Genomic DNA, 23,119 nt, shown 5'->3' with positions numbered 1-23,119 from the left:
AAGTTTGTTCAGGCAAAGGGATATCATTCTATATTATTATTCTAGAATTTTGCCCCTTGAGTTGTTTTCGCAAAGAACAACTGTAAACTGAGTTACTCTCGCACACAAGTAACTGTAACTCAGTTAACTTCCTAAAAGAGTAACTGTAACTGAATTACTTTCACAAGCGAGTAACTGCAACTGAGTTGCTTTTTGACGAAAGTAACTGCAACGGAGTTACCTTATCAAAGAAGTAACTGCAGCTTGGTTACTTTTCTCAAACGAATAACTATAACTTGGTTACTTTCTCAAACAAGTAACTGTAAACTGATACTTTCTCAAATGAGTAACTATGAACTGATTTACTTCCTCAAACAAGCAACTATATCTGTTACTTTCCCAAACGATTAACTGTAACTGAATTACTTTCTCAAATTGTAACATAGTTACTTTTTGAACGAAGTAATTATAACTTAGAGTAATTATAACTGAATTACTTTCTCAAACGAGTAACTGTAACTGAGTTGCTTTTGAACAAAATAACTGTAACGAAATCACTTTTTCAACGCAGTAACTGTTATTCAGTTTCTTTCAAAAAATAAGTTTCCAAGCACTGGATATTTCAACGATTGATTTAATATTCAGTTCCTCTGTGAGTAACTATATCTAATATTGTTTATTTTTTCAGGGTGTCGACGTTGGTATGTTCCAAGAGCGGAAGCTGGGAAGGAGACCTCCCATACTGCGGTAAGTGCAGATTTAGGATTCTCTCAGTTCCCAAATAAAATATGTGATGATGGCAGGAATCAATAGGCGGACAGAAAACTACTAGAATTTTCTCTTCTGGAACCGCCCTACGACGCACCTGCTCTTCCTAGAGCAATCAATAATCACTATCCAATCTGTGATGGGTCGGCAAGGATCTATCAGGCATCCGTTCCAATGCATTGAAAGATTCAGGCTGTTCCTGTAATATATATGATATTTCGCTCGTCCTGAAGTTGGGACAAAAAATGGCCGACTGGAAATCTGCTGGAAGCTAACTAAGCGTCTAATCCGGGGTCTTGTCCAGAATGGGAGATGTAAGGACAATTTTATGGGGAAATAATTGTACAGGGTAATTCAAAATGAATTGTGCAACTTTACACAGTTATTATGACGTTTCTATTTATGATAGAAAATCAGACAAGGCATCAATATAAAGAAAAACTCTGGAAGTTTTACTCACATGACTCGTATTATAAAGATTCAACCACTTGCAACGCGGAAAAGTTCCAAACGATAATCAAGTACTTGCTATGCACGAGCGAGATAGCAAGTCTTTGTTCACGGTTTCGAAGGCACTAACAATTCGCAGTTGTAGCTTTGGCAAATCTTTCGGAAGGGTGAAACGCATGTGGAAATGTCTTTGTACAATTGTGATTGGATCAGTTCTCGATACCTCCAACACACAATACGCATTCTACTGGTTATTAACCATTTTGCGACACTGGCGATCCTGGTGGAGCATCGGCTAAGCAGAATAAGTCCGCTAAGTGGGAATAAAACTTCCAGTTTTTCTTTATATTGATGCCTTGTCTGATTTTCTATCATAAATAGTAACGTTGTAATAACTGCGTAAAGTTGCACCATTCATTTTGAATTACCCTGTATATTCAGCATCAAAATATGTAGGGCTACGCCGATACCCCTACAGATACTGTTAGGGATTCCAACTGATAATGCCGATACTTGAAAATTTAACAGTTAAAAGCTGTTCAAAATATTGATCAATATTAGAGGGTCAATATTCCTCTCCAATTTTGTCAGTGTTGCTTGAAAATATTTAAAAAATGCGTAAGAATATATATACATATATATGTGTGTGTGTGTGTGTGTGTGTGTGTGTGTGTGTGTGTGTGGGTGTGTGTGTGTGTGTGTGTGTGTGTGTTATATAATCACAAAATATAACTTTTTCACATAATATTCGTCAAAAGTTCGAATTTTGCATAACGCCCAGGATAATTAGACCCCGTGAAAGTGTCGCGTGGCATTTTTACGAACCCAGCGAATGATCAAAACTCCGGAAAAGTATAGGCCGGTATGGCGATTGGATCCAAAACCCGGGCGGGGGGGGAGCAAGGTGCCAAAACTAGGAGGGCAAAGACGGTATATTTCCCTATGTTCATAAGATTTAACATAGTGCGGTACAAAAGTGGCGAAAAGTGGAGGGGGGTGCAACTGCCCCCTCGCCCCCCTAATCGCCGCCGCTGCCGGTATCGGTACCAAAATCCATCCTGTACTTCCCGATAATGATACCACTGGTATCGGCCGATACATCGGCGTCGATATCAGCTTTACCCTAAAATTGATCTCAAATCATAAACCTTCAGAGCAGTCATTAATTTTCTCGGAAGGTGTTAGATCTATTTCTCTCTAGCTGTGACTAGTATAAAGTTTCATGTTCGCTCTAATATATAACTATCAATCGTGATAAATATGTTCATTCACAAAAGTGCATTGTAACTACCACGGTTCAAAATTAAACTTCAATATTTTGGCGCCATCTGAATCTACAAGTCAACATTACTCTTGTAACCATCAAATTTACTACTTTAATGTTATAAAACTTTAATAATTGTCTAAATATTGAATTCATTTAAGTTTTATAGTAATAAAGTAGTTATTATTTTTATATAATTGGAAAACCATATCTCTCTGTTGCAAGAGTAACGTGAATATGCCCATAACAGGGGCGAATATGTAACCTTCGATAGAAAAAGTGACTGTCGCTACATAAAATAAAATATTGAACTTGTCAACTCTTGGTCCTTGTGCTCTTCAAAGTAGTCACCTCCGCTGTCAACACATCGTTTCCAGCTCTCTGGAGATTTTGGAAGCAGCTGGAGAAAGCTTCTTTCGGTAAGCCCCTCAGCGTATTCCTTGCTGCCATTCGGGTCGACGAAATGCTGCCATGTCGTCTTCTTTTCAGCGATTTCGTAAGTGGGACGGGGGGGGGGGGGAATCGCAAGTAAGGCGAGAGGTCAGGCGAGTACGAAGGATGTAGGAGTGTGCGGGCTGGCATTATCATGCAACATTGACCAAAGACCAGTTTTCCGTGCAGGAATTCAGTTTAATTTTTCCTAAACACTCCCGCAAAAATTTGGTATATTGGGTAAATTTCGAATTCATCCTGGAGTTGGGTGTCCTTTGTGAGTCTCTCTTCATCAATTTCATCATATCATCACTTACCCTCATCTTCACGATTACCCAAAAGTGGCATGAAAGTGTAGTAAAACCAAGTCATACATTCATGGCTCGATGGCGTAGTGGTAAAGTCGTCCTCTTGTAGGCTAATCAAGGGTAGAGGCACATAGTTTTTCGGATCCCACTTTAAGCTGTATGTCCAGTCCCGATTAGCCTATCTGTGCATATATTGGACTTAAAACTAAAACAAAGTCTAATACTCTACTGTTCTGTGCAGTAGCGTGCCCAGAATGTACACTTTCTTCTGTTAGTCAGCCCTCATTTCGCCATCTTTTCCTACCTTTGATGTATTCTTTTTAGGAATACTGAGCCAAAGGGCCGGGGGTTACAACCCTCACGACCCCCCCCCCCTTTGGGCACGCTACTGGTTCTTTGTGTTTGGAGCTTGATCGTTTCGGGGGACTGGCAAACTCGAGCCTGTCCTATCTTCATCTTCAAAAACCCAGGATCTCCACTCCCTTGAGCACATCCCATCCTCGGGGAAGGAAGAAAGAGAGCCAATTAGCCACGGATGACCTCCGATTCCTGCATCTGCAGGAAGTGACTGGCATAAATATTTATCACGGTGGGTTGGCTTTCCTTCGATTGGTCTCGTCTCATCTTTCATTGTTGTTATTTCTATTAAGTGTCCTCTTTCTTCTCAAGTACCACCTTTCCATTATTGCTTCTGCCATTATTACTGGTTTTGCTTTACGGTTCTGTCCGCAATTGGGGGAAACCGCAAGCGGTAACTGAAAGAAACCAAATTCTTTGTTAGTCAAATTCTGATACCCGTTGTTCGGGTTCATGGCATCCATCCCCAATCCACTGACTTATCTACACTTCTTCTTTTAGCTCTACAACTCTATGTGATTTTCAGCCATTATCTTCTATCTAGTGCATATCTTTTCCAATTCTTTGTCACCAGTGTTCTCTGATCTTCAAGCACATCATCTTCCCATTTAATTTCGTTTTGGTCTTGTTGAGATTGGTTTCCACGAGGTTATTTTCTTTGTTACTGTTTTTCTGTATTCTTTCTGTGTGTCCTATCCATGCAGCTCTTCTCGCTTTTATTTATCTTATAATATTTGTGTGTTTAATCATAACGTGCCTTATCTATGAGTGCATACCTCTCTTTACACAGCGTAATAAGGAATTACACCTCCCCACCAAGCAAACCTCGTATTTCAGTATTTGATACCTGCTTAGGTTACTACGACGATGATGATTTATGGAGAGACAAGTACAGTCTCGGACACTACTGTGTTGTAACAATTCAATTGAAATGATTAATGATGTCGTTACAATATAGAAGTGTCCATGACTGTACAAGCAGAGCTCATTCACAGAAAGGTACTCAGTGGAAACAGGAGATGAGCGCTAATTCCTTTTACGTAAAATAAAACCAGACCAATAGAATGGTGTAGTATCTATACTAAATGCTAAATGTAATACCATAACATTCTACTAGGAACGTGGGATCGAACTGGGTTCATGTAGCTCACTTATCATTCATTCTTGATGGTAGAGCAACTCGTTGCTCATGGTGAGCTTGGTGGTAGGGTGCGAGAGGTTCTAATTACACACTTAATGGCAAACCACAACGCTTGAGTTTACACCTCTACAGACTGGATCAGCATGGTGAAAGGAAATACCTGTCTCTCACCTGTGTGGAGAAGATCCCTCGTAGCGTCGAACCAAGGACTACTTATAACGAAGTGTCCGTTTGTAGTGCAAGTCTGGAAGCCCAGACTTCACTCCCTTCTCCCTGACTTTTAGCTCCTACTTCTGCTCCCCCTGACCGATAGTTTAGAATTGATCCCCCACCTCCGTTCCCACAGACATTTTTATTCCACTCGAATTTACTCAATAATGCCGACTCAGTTACCTGAGTCTCTTCCTTGGTTGCCATTGTTTACACCTGGTTGCAATGCTGGCGATCAAGGAAGCTCAAGGAGGCTCAGCAATGTCTGACGAGACATTTCTTAGAGGGTTCTAGCTATTTCCTGAATGGAAAGGTGGTGCGAAAATGTCTGGGGTTGTAGAGTTCGTTGAACGTTACGTTTAAGAGATCCTACGGATCGTTACGATACTGCTATCTCTCTCTCTCTCTCTCTCTCTCTCTCTATCTCTCTCTCTCGACTTCTTAAACCCGAAGGTTCATGACTGCAGAAACATAGGCCTTCCATCTGTCCCTATCTTGAGCAAGATCTATATACTCTTTTCCATCCCTACCGATTTCCTTTAAATCCAATACTACGATACTACAATTGTAAAAATAATAATTAGTTGACTAAAATGGAATATAACCATGGACGTCTGGAAGGTGGCATGGAGGACAAGATGTCGTCCTAAAATTACATGTTTCACATATACGAGGGGGTATCAAAAAGTTTTGCCCGTTGAGGTATAATTTGCTAATAATGGAAAGATTGAAACAATGAACATACATATAGTCTGCCTGTAGCGTCCTCAACTCAGAGTTACCTTCCACATAGTTGCAATAACGTTCGATGCATTTGTGCCAGCGTTTTATCCCGCCCTCAAAACCAGTTTGGAAAAATTCCACAGAACACTCCCTGCCCCACTGTACAGAGCTGTTTTAACCTCCTGTAGGTCATCGAATCTTCTGCCACGAAGCACAGACTTAGCTCAGACTTAAGTAGTTAAGTTCAAAGTGGGAGAAACCGAAAGTGTGGACATGACAAGGAGTGGCAGGACATAAACGTCGTTGACCGACGACAACCGCCACAGGGATGATGAGCTCATTCGAGAGGATAGACGCATCATCATCCAGGAAATTTCTGATGCAGTGCACATGTCCTATGGGTCAGGCTCAGGACATGCAATGATTGAGAGTTTGCGATACCATAAAGTCTGAGCTAAGTCTGTGCTTCGTGGCACGAGATTCGATGACCTGCAGGAGGTTAAAACAGCTCTGAACAGTGAGGCAGGCAGTGTTCTGTGGAATTTTTCCAAACTGGTTTTGAGGGCTGGATATGCATCGATGCACAATGCATCGAACGTGATGGAAGGGTAACTCTGAGTAGAGGAGACTCCAGGCAAACTATATGTATGTTCATTGTTTCAATTTTTCCATTATTAAACAAATTATACCTCAACAGGCAAGACTTTTTGATACCTCCTCGTATAACGTCATTCCAGCCAAAGCAATTTATGTTAATATTTGTAAGGGCGTTTCAGGAACATGATAACTTCAAACTAAAATATGCTTAGGTAGCAGTTTCCAGTATGGAAGGAAATATAACACGTTTGTTGCCCTGGAAAAAAGAAATCTGCGGAATACAGACATGGGCGTCCGGAAGGGGGGGCAAGGGGGGCCGTGGCCCCCCCCCTGGAAAACGAAAGTCAACCAAAACTTACATATTTCACACATATAATTTAATTTCAGCCACAATAATGTGTGTTAATTATTGCACGAATGATAAATTCATATTTAAGCAATGTTTTTTGAGGGATGAACACTATTATTGGGGAAAATATGCCATGTTGGCCCCCCCTTGGAAGAAAAATACCTTCCTTGCCCCTCCCTGGAAAAAATCCTGCGGACGTCCATGAATACAGAACAACTGTTAATTTTTTTGGGTGAAATTTACACCAAAACCTCCAATCCGGACAACAGTTTATTCTGTATCATGTTGCCGTAAAATTTTTGGATTTCATTGATTCGTCGCTTTCCAGCCGCCATTTCGGAAGGCGCCTGCCTAATCCTGTTTTATGAAATTATACTGAAAGAAAACATAATTTTCTTGCCAGGGTAGTTGTTTTTTAAAGAAATTTTAGCAATCTTAATTACAATTAAGCTAGATAATGAATACGTACTGTTATATCTCTGGCCGACCCCCGTGGTGGAGTGGTTAGCACAAAGCGCTACGACGCCAGGGGTCCCGGGTTCGAATCCTGGCCTGGGCATGGATGTTTGCGAGTGTCCATTCATAGATTTCATCATGTCATCACTCATCACCATCTTTGCAAATTAACCAAAAGTGGCACAAAAGCGAAGTAAAATAAAGCAAATCAATCAACCAATGTTATATCCCTATTTTCTACCGTCTTTTTACCTATTCATTTAATAATATCATTACAATATTAATCAATTTACATATTATTAAGAATAGATCTATAGATTAATGTTTTAATTTAAACATTTATATTATAATTATTTCTGAGACACTTGGTTCTGACCCCCCCCCCCCGGTCCTCCTCAGGAATATATTACTAGAAACGTGCCTGGTTGAGTGAGATTCATAAAATAACGAATCAACTCGAGGGAACTCATTTGTGTAAGTCATGTCCGTGCAGCATCCTTATATCCTTGCAACAATTATGCCAATCCTTTATTATTGGGACCGCTCTATCAGCTCCCAAGCAACGTAATTGTTGCCCATTGTCTGCGGCATCTCCGATTTCATTTGGCTGCCATTTCACAACAGACACCGTTACCCGCCATTACACGACTCCCCCATTATGTCTTAACCTAGCGCACGTCGCTATTCTTTTGTTTGTTCTTGACAAACAACGGAAGCCTCGTACATGCTTCGACGTCAGCGCGTGCCAATTACTGTTATTACATGAAGACGGTCGACCAGCATGAGCTTCGGATGGGAAATTTCATGCGGTGACCTTCGGGAACGTATCTGGACGGAGAATTGAAATAGCTTTGCAAAACGTGAAGTACCCTGGCGAACATTTCAGCATTTTTCTCAAGCCTGTGTAAGCTTGCGGGGTTAACTTTGGTCACGATTATCTCTAGAACCGGTTGACATATAATATTCAAATTTTACCTGAACACTAAGAAAGGATCTTTCTAGAGATTCACTGTTTGATATTTACTGTATCAAAGAACTGAAAATTAATTAACAAATTTTACTCTTGAATTATCGCATTTTTTCTGACAGGGCAATCCTGCTGTTGCTGCACTAGTCTCTCGACATGGCTTGTTTGTCTTGTTTGGAAGTAGTTACTTAATGTCCATTTTCGCTATTAAGTTAATCGCAACGACGATGATAAATGGTAATCCAATACACATAATGGCGTTGCTAGTGAATTTCATTCGTGTGTGTTGAATGGTGTACGATCACATATATGTTTTATTATTAACGCTTTAATATTGACGTAAAAATCAAGTAAATTAGCTAAACCATAGTCACTCACGTACATGCATTAGGTCTCAACTCCAATAATGCAAAGTTGCCAAAACCTCACCCGAATAAATTAGTTATATCGTACTCAGACGCAACTTTGGACTCTACTAACTCTAACTACAGCGCCACAAACAGGAATAAAAATCTTGCATCATTCTGTTACGTATTGTCGCAAACCGCATGCTCCTAGCTCTTATAGTTTACACGCTGTATATTTTGTCAGGAAAATACTTTACAACCACCCTGCATTTTCTGCTTTGGTGGTGACTGCTACTCAGATTCTCTTTTTTATTCCTCCCTTTCATTCTATCCTTCTCTGTTACTCTTTTTCTTCTTCTTTCTCTCTACCCCCTTTTCTCTCTATATAATATGCTTCTGTGTACGTTGGTGGGTGCTATTGCTTCGGTTCCGTCTCGTCCCAAGCAAAAATGGCGATCTCGTCCCAAGTCTCAATGTTTAAGAAGTATACTACAAATATATAAGTTAACTGTATATAATTACATGCAAATTGGTTAGGAAACCTAGAAGATATCGGATTTTAGTCGCATGCTGTGGCAGTTTTAACTTCGGTACAATACTATATACAAAAATTTACTTTCAGATTTTACCGCAATCTTGGTCTCGTCTAGTATAGTCTCTGATGAAAAAATAAACACAATGAGACATTAATACATACGTGTACTAACCAATGAAGCCCAAGACGAACATTGTAATCAAAAAACATCTACCTGCATGCAATTCAATTCAATTGATTATAATCATAATGATAACTATTTGTATGCATCTGAAACTTTTAATACCGTGGACAAACTGAAATTGGTGCTATTTTAAGAGAATTCTCAATGAAAAAATAATCAATATTTAAAAAAATATACCACTGAATGAAAGAACAGCAAATTAGAAGGAATTTCTTTGCTGAATTTGTAAAAATAATAATTAGTGCAATACAATAAATTACACTGGGGAACAAAAAAAAAAAAATATTTTGTGGCATAGAGTTTAATAACAGTTTCAGCACACAAAACAGCTGTGATTGCCAATTGTATGATTCGTTCAGTTGAATTGACTCCAGTTATAAAAATAAACAAAACATGGAAAATGTAGGAGGTAAAATTACTCCACGCTTTTCTCGGTAATATCAAAATTTGATAATGGGCTGAAATTCCCATTAAGAAAGTTATATATTTTTTTCTAAACTGTTGCTAGGCAACTTATGAAGCATTGCTAGGCAATATATCTCTTAATGTTGAATTTTGTAGTATAACTAAGCGAAATGCGTTTAACGTGAATACATTGGAAATATGAGTTCCTCACGTAGTAAGTGTTTCAATAACCCAAATGTTTTTTGCTATATATGTGGAATATATTGTCTACTATCACAAAGAAGAAATATCACGGATGTAGTGAGAGATTTGTATCAGGCTTATTTTGCCAAAAATCTGGGACAACAGAATAAAAAATGGGTCCCACATATAGTTTGCAAAACTTGTTTGGTATCATTTCGTTATTGGGGCCAAATCGGACGAAAGGGACTCAAATTTGGAGTGCCCATGACATGGAGTGAACCAAAAAATCATGTTAATGATTGTAATCACAAAAAGAAATATTAAATTGTTGTTGGAAGTTCATTTATATGTATGTCTGATGTTTCCGCCATTTTGGTTTAGTTGCATTTATTTCATAAATTAGAGCCAATTCAGGAAATATATTATTATATCATTATTCAGCAGCATGAAATCGCCCTAAATTAGCTCTCAAACACTGTGCCGCAATTTCACTGTTCCCCAGTGTTATTATGCATCTTCTGCCATCTCTTGGGTAAAATATAGATTAAAACTTCAATCTGCGCAGCAATTTAATCTGTAGCACGTTGCAGTCCTGAAAATGTTTGAAACTTCCTCGCACATGTATGTATGTACATGTTTGACACTTGAAATTAGTACCGTAAATAACAATACCTATAACAGAAGTATGTCAGCCATATACTTGTTATTTGCAACATAATATGTAGAAAGTTATAAATATTGTATGAAATGACTCACTATATCCTTGAAGGAAATAAGGATAATTTATTATTAAATTCTGTTAATTGACACAAGCTTACGCTTTTTATTGGTTAATTTCTTATAAAAGAAATGTTTTCTTTTTAAAGAAAAACAACACAAACTGGAAGCAATGAAACGTGTCTTACCTCAGCGTTGCGTGTCAATCTGTAATAAGCATTCTGAATATTTGAATGGGGTTGGTTTTTTGAACATATTCAAGGAATTTAACTTCTTTTTAATTTATTTTCCTTTTTTTATTTTCGTTTCTAACTTCCTGTCGTTTCTAGAATCGAATTGCTCAACGTTCAGAAAGGAACTTTCTTTGTTCATTTCATAAGTTTTGAAGTATTATCGTGATAGACTCGCTCTTTTTAAAGAAAGAGAAGGAACAGAAAAAAAATATAATTTCTCGACTTTGGGGAATCCTCCAACCAGACTACACGCGACATTTGGAATTGATCACGACTTGGGTCGAGCTTATCAAACTTTATTTCGGAAGTTCGTTCAAACGTCGATTTTACGGTACGGGATATGCAAATCCACGTAGGACGGAATGCAAGTGAAAATCATGACATTGTATGAAATTATTTTTTAAATTTTGTCATAACTTCGAAGTCGCAAACTTATACTTGTCCAGATTCCCCGTGTGGTTATTTCATATATTGCGTTTTCAGAAAATTTTGTTTCTGAGAGCTCAGGTGTGGGGTGAATATTTTCATGTAGTGTAACTTTAGTTGTCATGTGCGCAGAGATTATCATGTTCCCCCGATCTTTCCGTCTATTCTTCCCTTTCCCACTGTTCCTTTATTTTTATCTCACTCTCTTTCATTCACATATTATCCTTTTTCTCTTTCTACATCTATCACTCTTGCTTTCGGTCTGTCTTTCTCTCTATGTGTCTTTCTCTTTCTTTCAACCCATGCATCCCTCTCTTCCGTCATCTCCCCTCTCTTTCTCTTCAACTTTTCCACTACCGTTTATCGTTGTCTTTCTATATCTACCACTCTCTCCCTCGCTTTCTTTTCATCTCTTTCTCTCAGTTTGTTTTCGTTCTTTTAACTTTCTTTTATCCTGCCACTTTTCTCTCTCCTTTTTCACCCATTATTTCTTTGTTTTTGTCTGTATATCAATCTCTCACTCTCTTTATACGTACCTTTCTCTGTGAGTCTTCTCTCTTTTCATTCTTTCTGTCCCACTACCACTTTAGTTTAATCTCTTTTTCCACTATTTCTCTTTATCTTTCTACATGTATCATTCTCACTTTCTCTGTATTTTTATCTTCTTTCTTTCTTTCATCTTCTCTTTCTGCCTCTTTTCCACTTACCTTTCATCTTTATATCTACTAACCTTTCAGTTTTATCTTTCCTTCATCCTGTCCTGTTTTCTATTCCTCCTTTTTCTCTCTATCACCTTCTTCGTCGTTCTCTCTTTCTCTCCCTTATGTATTCTACAGTATAAATGGTGTACAGCATATCGGGCTAAATCAATTTCAATATGTACTTTAGCCCACCCTTACTCACACAGCGGAAACGCCACAGATGACTAAAGTCTAGATTGAAACTTCCAAGACAATGCTTTTGTTTGATCTTGGAGTGTCCATGTTCTCCACATTGACAGGAAGATGGGATCCACATCTCCATGAAGCCCAGACATCCTTAAGACACCTGCTGGGGGGGCGGAAACGGGCCCTGGAAGAAGATCCACAAAAGGATCACCGACTGCTCGCGTGTCTTATCAATTAAAAGAAGACCTTGCTAGTCTTTGATTGATGGCGGTCACCCAGCGGGTTGTCTTCCTCTTCTTTTTAGACAGTTTTGTTCTTTTCGGAAAAGGTTTTTTCCTTCCTTTTCCGATTGATCCAGCAAGTGAAGTAGGCGTTAACTCTTCCTAGTGGAGATAATTAAGAGATAAGGCGAATTCCAAGCGGACTGTAGTTCCTGCTTTTGTTGAAGATTTCTACCAGATATCCAGTTTAAAGACAGAACTTGCGCACACACGGCGTGGGTGCTTTTCTTCACGGCTTGTTGCCGACTGAAGGTCACACCATATATTATATATTCAACCATTTTAAGGCTAGTGACGTATTTTCTGCCATTTCGTTTTCTCGCAGTTAAGGAATAGTATAACTCGCAACGACTGCCTTTTGGACAGTGGATGGCGCCAGCATCGTTAGTTCTTCTCTACGGCTCTCTGTTTGATTCTAAAGGTAAGAGAGTGATCATTAATTTTCATTTCTTTGTATTTTTTCGGTCACTTATTAAGAACAGAAATTTTATATGTTTACTATGTGCTGTAATCCAATCAGAGAACAGATTTTACTTTCACGCTGTAGAATTTCTGAATCTCGCAGACTTCCAAATCTGAATTGATAAGCACAGAGAGTCTAAACATTGTAAGTCTGAAGTCGGACCCAAACCCTGAGTGAATGAATCACCACTGATCAGCTACAAAGAACAAACTCTGAGGTCAGCAATTTTGTCAACCGGGTACTTGGATGATCTTTTACTATTTTGAAAAATCTTAATCTCGTCGAACAACAACCTTATCAGGGCCAAGACCAGTGATGTGCCGTACACTATAAGTTTACGTCTACATGCGTTGTCTACACGTAATCTACGCGTAGATTACATTAGGTTGTAGTTTACGTAGACTACGTAGACAATCTAAAGTGCATTAAAATTAATTTTCAAGGCTTTCGTGAAAGGAAAGTGACATTTTCAACTATATTGGTTCCTAACGAACTGAAAATAATCCTATTTACAACAAAATTTCTCTTCTCTATCATCAACTATGGAAGGAGATAAATAGTATTCAGAAAACAACAACAGATGGCAGTCGTGAGGCAAGCGTGGTCTTTTCCCCATAAAACACTAGAATATTTCTTGTATTAGGTTTCTTCCTAGGTGAGAAATTGTTCGAATTTGGAAGGAAGAGCATAAAAAGTTCTCCTCACACATCAGCAACTGATTCGCAGTATAATTTTGTTTTAATTCCACGGCGCCCTTTGTTAAGTTATCTCCTTTCGCCATGTTGTTTACATAGATTACGTGATCTACGTGTATAAAATAGTCTACGTGTAGAATTTAGACTATCGTTGTTTACGCGTAAACGCACATCACTGGCCAAGACTTGCTATGCGGATCTTTATTGGGTGTTGCTTTATCAGGACATCGAGTCCCATCACAATTGTTTGAGTTGGTGTTTTAAGTCCACTTTATGCACAGTAAGGCTAATCGGGACTGGACCTACAGTTTAAAGTGGGATCCGAACCACTTGTGCCTCCACCGGGTATCGAACCCGGGACCCCTTGATTACAAGGCAATGACGCTACCACTGCGCCATGGGGGAGGCCCCATCACAATTGTTTTCTGACCCTCTGGACAGATATCGCTTCCTCAATTGTCCTTACGATACTAGGTCAACAGCGAAGTTTTGGAGCTCATACTGGCGACCGAACCCGGGACCGCTCTACTAGCTCTACCCAAAGCCGAGAAGGGTAGCCTAACCATGGGTACACTGGAGCTCCTTACGACTAAAGCTAACGATGAATCTTCATTTAACATAAAATATGAGAGCAGCGGCGGTCTAGTCAGTTGGGTGTCTCACTGCCACGCAGGAGACCCGGGTTTGATTCCCGGAGTGGATGATATCAGATGGGAATATTTCCAGCGTGGATAGGCTCTGGACTTTAATAAATGGGCAAGAGCGGCCGGAGCGTGATGCTGATCACATCACTTCCAGGTGTGGTTAAGATTGTAAATGTGTGTGGTCCCTACCTCCTCAACCTCTTGTATGTTCAGGATACATTGCAATATGTAGGGTGTGGTTTTACCGTCACCTTTTAACATAGTGTGGGATAACTTAAAACAATATCCACACATTCCCCCACCGACCTCTGTGGCGGAGTGGTTAGGACATCGCGCTACCACGCCAGAGGTACCGGGTTCGAATCCCGGCCTGGGCATGGGTGTTCTATGTGAGTGTCCTTCATCAATTTCATCATATCATCACTCATCTTCATCTTCACAATTAGCCAAAAGTGGCAGAAAAGGGAAGTGGAATAAACTAAATCAAATCCGCCACTGAATAAACTAGGAATGGGAACAAATGCTACTGCTGTTTTTGCTGTGAATGCACTTCACTTTATTCAGTAACGCCAGATCGGGACGGAGGTAGCATTTTTCATCAATTTAGTTTTATTCAAAAGCAATTTAATATCTAAAACAGTTAAACTGAGACTATATGGTACCATAATAATTCCTGTAGTCACATATGCATGTGGAACTTATACACTCACAGACTTCTGTAAACAAAATCTTATTATATGAAAGGAAAATCTTAAGATGGACCTCTGAAAGAACTCCAAACGAAACATTATACATTTCATTAAATCACTAAGATTAAGATGGTTTGAGCACGTAAATAGAATAACTGATGAAATATTAGTGAACGAAATATAAAAATGAAAACCATTCTGAACACGAGCCTAAGGTCCATATCATTTTTCTTAACATTTATGCCATGACCAAAATGCTACAGTGTAAAGTGAGAAAATTTATGGCATATTTCTCAAGGATAGAATCCGTCCTATTTCCGTAGCATAACCAATCAGAAGCGACCTCTAGGTCACGAGTGCAGTTGTAATGGCGGCCGTGTGAGATGTAAACAACGTATCACTTCACACTTTTAAACGACGATAACTATTCAACCGAGAGGAATATCGCTTCGTATTAAATGGTTTTAGGTAGAGAAAAATGGCGCTGATTGAATACATACTTTACAATGTTTACTGTACACGTATGGAAAAATATTTTAGCTTTTTTCATTTGTAAGCACCGTGCACTCACCATAGATGGTGTAATTTGATGTACCTTTTGTGTTGTACGTATTATACATTGTAATCGCAAAAGCTAACCAAAATGTTCCATGAAATGCTTTCGTGTAAATTACTGTCTGCTGTAAGATTTTTTGGAAGCATTTACGTAGCATTTATGTTAGTATAAATGTTAAAGGAATTGCTTACTTCTAAAACCGGCCTTAGGCAGGCCAAAGAAACGATGGGAAGTTAAATAATGGAAGATTTGTCAGACATGAACGTAAAAAAATAGACGAGCAACATTCAAGAGAGACAAAAATGGAAAGATATTGTGAAGAAGGCCAAAAACATTCAGTATGTGAAGTTGTAGGGCCATAAGAAGTTGTAGGTCGGTTTTATACTAAAGGCTTTCCATCAGCATGTCTCACGGGCTATCGACTAGAGGAGTTCTGGAAAGTTTTCGAAGCTATCGAGAGCTAACGTCACTCTTATCTTCAGGGTGAACTCACTTGGTCGATAGTTCGAGAGAATCTATTTATTCGTCACCAGGAACGCTTTAAGGCTTTTATAGGCAGAAAATTTTAAATATTAACGTTAGATGGCACTGTGCAATGTCATTACCAGGAAATGAATTTATATGCAGTAAAAGTGTGCTAAATATGGTAATACGTATTAAGTTATTTTCACCAAAATATGGAGTTAAATATGGACTTAAAATTGTAAAAAATTACTTTTTTAATAATATAAGACACTACAGGAGCTACATAAAATACAGTATGCTTACATTGGCATTAATTATAAAACAAAACAAAATGTGCTTTCACTTTATGTTTGTAAGACTGAATAGGTAACAAAATTTTGTTGTGTGGAGTCGATGCTTGAGCCTCATTCTCTATTGTTGACAATTGTAAATAAAAAGTTTTACAATACCAAAGAAAACAGTTAGAAGGTGTAAAATTGAAAATAATAATAAACACATTATTGTTCGGATGACAGAAACATTGTAGTTATTGCGCAAATATGGAGTATATGTTAAGATATGTTCTGAAATATGGAAATAATATGTGAAAATAACTAAAATATGTTAAATATGAGCCAACACCTAATATATGGAAAATAAAAACGGAATTTTTCGAAGCCTACAAGCCATGATGCGCAAAGATAATACATAATATAACTGATTTAAGTTTCATACATAAATATGTATTTACATATAAATACGTTCCCTGGTCATAACGTATATTGCTACTGACGTGTAGATTTTACTTCACGTCAACAACTACTAATTTGTCATAATGTATATATTTATTTTCAATAACCGTTTTCGTTCAAACCATTCTTAATAGTAATCCTAAGTAATATTGCATGCTGGTTCAATTTGCCAAATACAAACACATATTAATTTTCGTAGAAACATTTATTCTCCAAAATTTATTCGTTTGGAAGAATTCTGCTTGAGTGATCCGTATAGTCTTTGAGATAAAGACAAGCGAACGGTAGCGAAAAGGTTTGAACTTTCGTCAGAGGTCAGGTGGTGAAAGCAATTCTTGCTAGCAGGACCATTGTTGAACGTCGTGTGACGGGAAATTGGACCACGGTTGAGCTTATATCTGGTGCTAATCACGTGCTTTCATTTCAATCCATGGAGACTTCGCTTCGCTGATTGCATGCCAATAAGAGAAATAGAAATTTTGAATTTTCATCAGCATCTCAATGAGGGAAAGATTTCAGCTTCTGGCTGATGACAGGTACTTTTGAGCGGAATGGATGAAACATGGACGTCAGAGGAGGGGGTCGAACTGGCCCGTCAACCCACCCCCCTGGAATTTGGCATCGATTATTTCAAGTTACAGAAAAGTAGAAAGCATGGTATTATTATTGTAAATAAATAAAGTTCAGTCTGCTAAGATTAGAACAGAATAACCAAAGCAAAAACTATGTTACATCGAAAATATTTTAGTGTAAATTACAGGAACAAAATTGTTTTCCATACTGCACCATTTAATATAAAGAATAAATGGTTTCACAGTTCTCAAAATTAAATTGATTGATTGTTTTTCAAATCCACTTTATGCACAGTAAGGCTAATCGGGTCTAGACCTACAGTTTAAAGTGGGATCCGAACCACTATGTGCCTCCACCGGGTATCGAACCCGGGACGCCTTGATTACAAGGCAACGACGCTACCTACCACTGCGCCATCGGGGAAGCCCTATTGTCTAATAATAATAATCATGACCACACTAATAATAATAATTGCTGCTCTCACTACTACGGCCCCTGTGACGGAGTGGTGATCACATCGCGCTACGACACCAGGGGTCCCGGGTTCGAATCCTAGCCTGGGCATGGATGTTTGTGAGTGTCCATTCATGAATGTCATCATATCATCACTCAATCCCATCTTCGCAAATTAGCTAACAGTGGCACAAAAGCGAAGTAAAATAAAGCAAATCAATCAAACTATTCAAGTGTCTTCAAAGGCTTGACCCTTTCCCCTTACAAAAAAAATTGCTCATGGGCAGAAGATGTGTACACTTATTCTTACGGATAATCTCCCAGGATTAACTTATTCCTTACGGAACTCACATGTAACCTTAGAGATTGTGATACATAATGTTCTAAATAAATGAAGATATCAAGAAAGTATGTAATGGATTAACCTTTATCATATTTCCAATGAAAGTAACACTAGATTATCCTTTCAGAATTGCAGTGTGTGAGTTATTATTCCCTGCGTGTTCACTCTCCGTAACCACGAGGGCAATGGTTGCATTGCACCTCGATTGTCTTCTGTCTCACAGCCCGTGTGTCTTTTATTTCACTTGCAGCATTGTTCTGGACGTTTTTGGGAACTGGGACGTCGGTTTCCCAATGAATGGTAGCGGTTTGTCCCATCATCCAGAATACATGCCATTCACGACGGTTATCCTGTCTTCTTAAACTCTGTTAAATACAGGGAGACTGAAGGTGTTACGAAACATTAACGTTTCTAGCGTGTCCCGAAAGAGGGTGCTGGTGTTGTGTTACATTCTTAATGGTAAACCCTTCTTCAAAATAAGAATTGTTCTGACAAAGTCTGTACATTTTATTCACATTTGTCCGGAGCACCAATGTTGTTATGTGACAGTTGTGTGCAAATTTACATGAATGCTGAGAAAAAGAAATTCTCGCGATACCTTGCTTGAATTTTTCCGCAATGAGTAGTTTGATTCACATCCTGTTTTAAAGGTTTATTATCCACATTTGGTAAATTCTTCACTGGTTAAATATTACTTGTCTTCATTATACTATTCTAAAAACGTGTTTTGAAGCTTCAAAATCCTTAAAAAATTATACTTTCTTTGTTAATCGTACATTTAAACTGCATCCATAAGTTGTTAAATGGACAGTTGGCAAGTTGGTCTAATTGGTATGGCATTCCCAGTGGGAATTTTCGTATGATGTATGCCTTTAAAATTTTTCATGAAATGACAGTTCTAAAGGTTTTTTTTAAAAAATTAAGACTTTGCTAGGATAATTCAGCGTACGTTTAATCATATTTAAGTAATAAATGGCACCATTAAAATTATGATAATCGTATTCATCGGAATAATGTGCCATGAATGTCTTCTTCTTTCTTCGGCATTACGGCCCTTGTAATCCAGCCTTAGCCTTCTCAACAATGCCGGTCCAGGGTCCATTCTTGTCTATCTTGTGCCTTTTGTCTCCATATTCTTATGATAAGAATCTTATCCACAGTGTTCTGATCTCTCTCTCTCTCTCTCTCTCTCTCTCTCTCTCTATGAATGTCACTGATTAATAATATGTGTAGGCTACTTCTATTAAACTGTTGAATATTCCAGGAATTAGCGAGTGTGAAGGTAACTTCTGTGGGTTGATAATATTTCTACAAATATCCGGATGTTTTAAGAAACTAAATGCAGCAAAACACGTTATTGAGCATTAAAAACATAATTTTTGTGTTGTAATAGAGAACGGATTCTGATAAATACCCATGGAGCATATAGTAGTGGCACAATAAACGCCAGCCTGCCAGATGGCATAGTGCCAACGTCGCCGCATTGTCATCAAGGTGTCCCGGGTTCGATACAGGGTCGAGGCGCACAGTGGTTCGGATGCAGAATTAACTGTAAGCCCAATCCCAATTAGCCTGGCTGTGCATAAAGTGGGTTTAAAACAGAGTAGCAAATTACCAACTTGTTTAATGTTATGATACGTGCAGTGTTAGGCGTCGACATAGCTATATATTCCCTTTATATTGGACAATTTACTTTTACCATTGAGTTTAGTGTAGCCATTCACAACAATAACAAAGAACGCTACAGCCTTCCTTTATTTTATAAATCAGGTTGGATGAAAAATAACTCACAAGGACATGCCCCAGTTTTCAATGGATCGTGCCTCATCAGAATCGATACGAACTACGAAAATTATTCGTGGCACAAAAATGGAGATGAGAATCCACTTTGAAATTCAGATATAGTCCGGAGCGCACATTTCAGCATTTTTCCTTTGTAAATCAATGTTTGAGGTAATGCGTCCGAATGACAGGGTTTTGGAGAATTGCCGAAGCGTTCAGACGTGAAAAACTAGGCCAAATACCCAAAATTGTTCGCATCGCCCTTGAGAACAATCAGATATATCTACCGATATTGCAGCGCCTGAGTGGAAAGATATAATAGACCTTTTGTTCTGTCGATTCCTTTCGATTCAACCTTGGTGATGTATCGAGAAGGAAATGTTGGAAGATACCTCGAATCCTCACCTCTGCCCTCTGGTGGCCTCCCGCGGTACTGAGTCACGCAGTCTTCGCTTGAAACAACATCAGAATTTCCAGTAACGTATTGGTCGAGGTCACGCTTCTTCTTTCTTTCTTTTCCTTTTTTTATTGTTTTTCCTCGCAAATTCGATTTCCTGATTGCTGGCTTGTTTGTAAGTATGTTCGTAAATTGGTACGTTTCTCTACTCCTGTCCTGGATACATTCGTATCCTTGAAGGTCTGTGGAGGTGAAATTGAAGATACTATACGCTCCAGGGGTCCAGAGAGAGTGTAAGAATACAATTGGCTGTCCCGTAGTCCCAATATGATGCGTAAATGTCCCAGTGTGCAAAGGAAATAGAAACATTAAGGTTGCAGAACGTTCAATTTAAGTCTTAATAAAGTTCAAAGTAGATATCAAATGTTCGTGTTGAAATTCCCAATTTCTAAAGCGAACAGAATATTTCACCATCGAAGACTAATCAATTCAACTTTTCAAATGTTTCCTTATTTGGTTGATTTGATTTACTTTGCTTCGCTTTTCTGCCAATTTTGGTTAATCGCGAAGATGAGGATGAACAATCACAAGCATATATGGACGACACAACACGAGCTCTACAGAGGATTACACTGACCGTGGATTCAGACGCCAGAGCCTCGCTAGTCTGCAAGAAGGCAGTGCAGGGTGTATATCGTGGAAGAGAAGTTTACATTTGGGTGCTCGCAGGAAAGTCACTCTTTACAAACCCCGATCAGCTTTTGTGCCTTAAAATCTTTCCTTTTGTTGTTTATTCTCCATAAAGAACTCTCTTGGAAATTAGCATAGTACATTTCAAATTAGAAATAAACGAACAGCCTATTATAACGATTGTCAGACATAGAAGTAGAGGTTAAGTAATCAATATTCCCACAGAATTACCAGTGTGAAATGTAGAAAGCAGGTCCAAACCCCTTCATGTTTTCATATTCTGCCACTTGCCCCCCCCTACAAGTTACTCCATGACTTTTCAAAACTCCAACAATGAGAACTTTCACGTCACACAAGTTAAACGTCATGACTGATGTATTCCCTTAACTTTCAAAACTTTTTATTTGAAATTAGATTTAAAAAAGTTAATAACAAAATAGAGTAAATATGCATCTCAGATATTTAATGGTATGGAATACCGAAAAAATTAAGTACTTCCAGGTATTCACTCATCTACTATATCCAATAGGATTTTTCCAGGAATGATAATGATTTTGATTTGGTAATAACACTATTTTTATTCAATAATTCAAAAATTTAGTAATAACAATAATGTCTTGCTTAATTTTTATTATTATTTCTACTAATGAATTTATCTAACAACCTGACAACCTTACAAAATTCTGGTAACGACCATGTAAGAGCTTAGAATATCTATCTACGAATGTCAAGTTTGCCGTATATTCTCCACTTTATATTTCAACGCCCAATAAACTGGTTTCCATAATGTAGAGCAAACGCCTTAGGACTGAATAGGAAATGCAACCGGAAAGTAACCCAAATAAATATTTCATCACGTGTCCTTCATTTTAAAAATATTATGCATAAGCAGCGGGCCCCACACTTCCTTAGTTTTGCACACAGCTACAACATTAACGGTTTTTCTAGAGGCGCCATCTTTAGTTGAGTAAAGTAAAATATTATCTTTCATTAGCAGAAGTTCGCTTGCGAGTAAGATTATTTCCGTAATCTCTCTAGCAGTTGTGCGTTTACAGCTTGGAAGTGAGTCGTAACTTCCGAAAGCTCCAATCAACAAGTGAGCCGCTGACGTCATCTCAGTCCAGAACCTATCGCTAAGCCTTCTGCTCACGCTCATAGGCTAGCTAACTAGACTCTACAAATTTACTGACATATTTTTGTCATCTTCTGGGCTGTTTCTTGGCTACATGCAATATAAAATATGTAATTATGCGTACTTTAGAATCCGGGTCCTACTGACTACATTTTGCCACATCCGGCCGTGATCAAGACCCTACAACACTCACATGTGGCAGCCCTTGAAACGAAAATGAGGGCTGCAAGAAGTGTGACTACGCTCAGTTTATCTCGAAATATCTTCGATAAATCTTAGGAAGGTTTCAGACCGAAGCGACATGCGACTCTAGGAATCCAACCCACAATGATAAATGCCACTTTTCGAACCGAAGCAACACAAGCAGCACGTGTCGCTCTGTCTGGGACTTTTCTTAATATAGTGCATCGTGTCGCCTCGGTCTGTTAGTCGCGCATGCGCGGTAAATAATTTCTGAAGGAACCCGTGTCGCTTCGGTCTGAAAGCTTCCTTACGTAAGCAACTAACCGATATTCATTCAGCCCGTTTATTTTGCATCCAAGAACTTTAGAAATCATAAGGTAGCTTTCAGACTGAAGTGACAGGAGACAAGGAGCACATGTCGCATGGAAACTAGCATTCAGATATAAATGCAACATTTCGTACAGAAGTGACGCGACAAACTGCACATTTGCTCGGGTCTATTCGTTTTGTCAGTAGCGTGAATCGTGTCGCTTTGATCTGTTGTTCACACATGCAGGGTGAATGCTTGCTTGTGGACTGAAGGGTCCATGTCGCTTGTTGCTTGTCGCTTCGCTGTGAAACTCCGTGTCGCACCAGTCTGAAAGCTTCCACACTGGGCAGTTTCCTCAATAGTTTTGGTGCGGGGCAAATCCAGCTGCACATCCTGTTCCTTAAGGCTCCTTCATACATTTGACGAAAGTCGAATCTGAGGAAGAAGAAGAAAAAAGGAGGGTCATGTGGGTTGGTTTTTGCGTGGCTTACTCTGTAACGTATCTCGGACGTAACCGAGTACGTCACGAGATTGGCAGTCTTCACAGTTTGCTTGGGTCTCAGCTTCTACTTCCTCGTAGAGCTCCGACACAGTAAATAGTCCCTAACGAACCTACACAAGTTATGTTAGAGAAACAGCGAAATGATTTTAAAAAAGTATAAAAGATTACCTACACATGGAAACAGATCTTCATATGAGATCGTTGAAGGTAGGCATTCGCTGTTTACTGTTCGCGGCTGACGGGAGGGCAGTTGGGGTGGGGGAGTACCTGAGGAGAAACAAACACAATCGCTTGCAAGGGAGGAGGACGAAA

At 38.8% G+C, this 23,119-nt stretch overlaps 1 protein-coding gene across 2 annotated transcripts in view; it reads left to right on the top strand.

The window, feature by feature from the left end:
* The window catches only part of fw (CUB and Sushi multiple domains furrowed), a 250,719-nt gene that overhangs the window by 156,163 nt on the left and 71,437 nt on the right, over nt 1-23,119 (top strand). For both annotated transcript variants that reach the window (XM_083110082.1, XM_083110083.1), the window contains exon 3: nt 668-726. In XM_083110082.1, the coding sequence (XP_082966208.1) occupies nt 668-726 (59 nt within the window). The remainder of the gene's footprint in view (nt 1-667; nt 727-23,119) is intronic.

This window comes from Lepisma saccharinum, chromosome 23 (assembly GCF_977018435.1).
Source record: "Lepisma saccharinum chromosome 23, izLepSacc3.1, whole genome shotgun sequence".
Taxonomy (NCBI): Eukaryota; Metazoa; Arthropoda; class Insecta; order Zygentoma; family Lepismatidae; genus Lepisma; species Lepisma saccharinum.
Note: the sequence above shows the minus strand (reverse complement) of the source record. Positions and strands in the feature narration are given on the sequence as shown.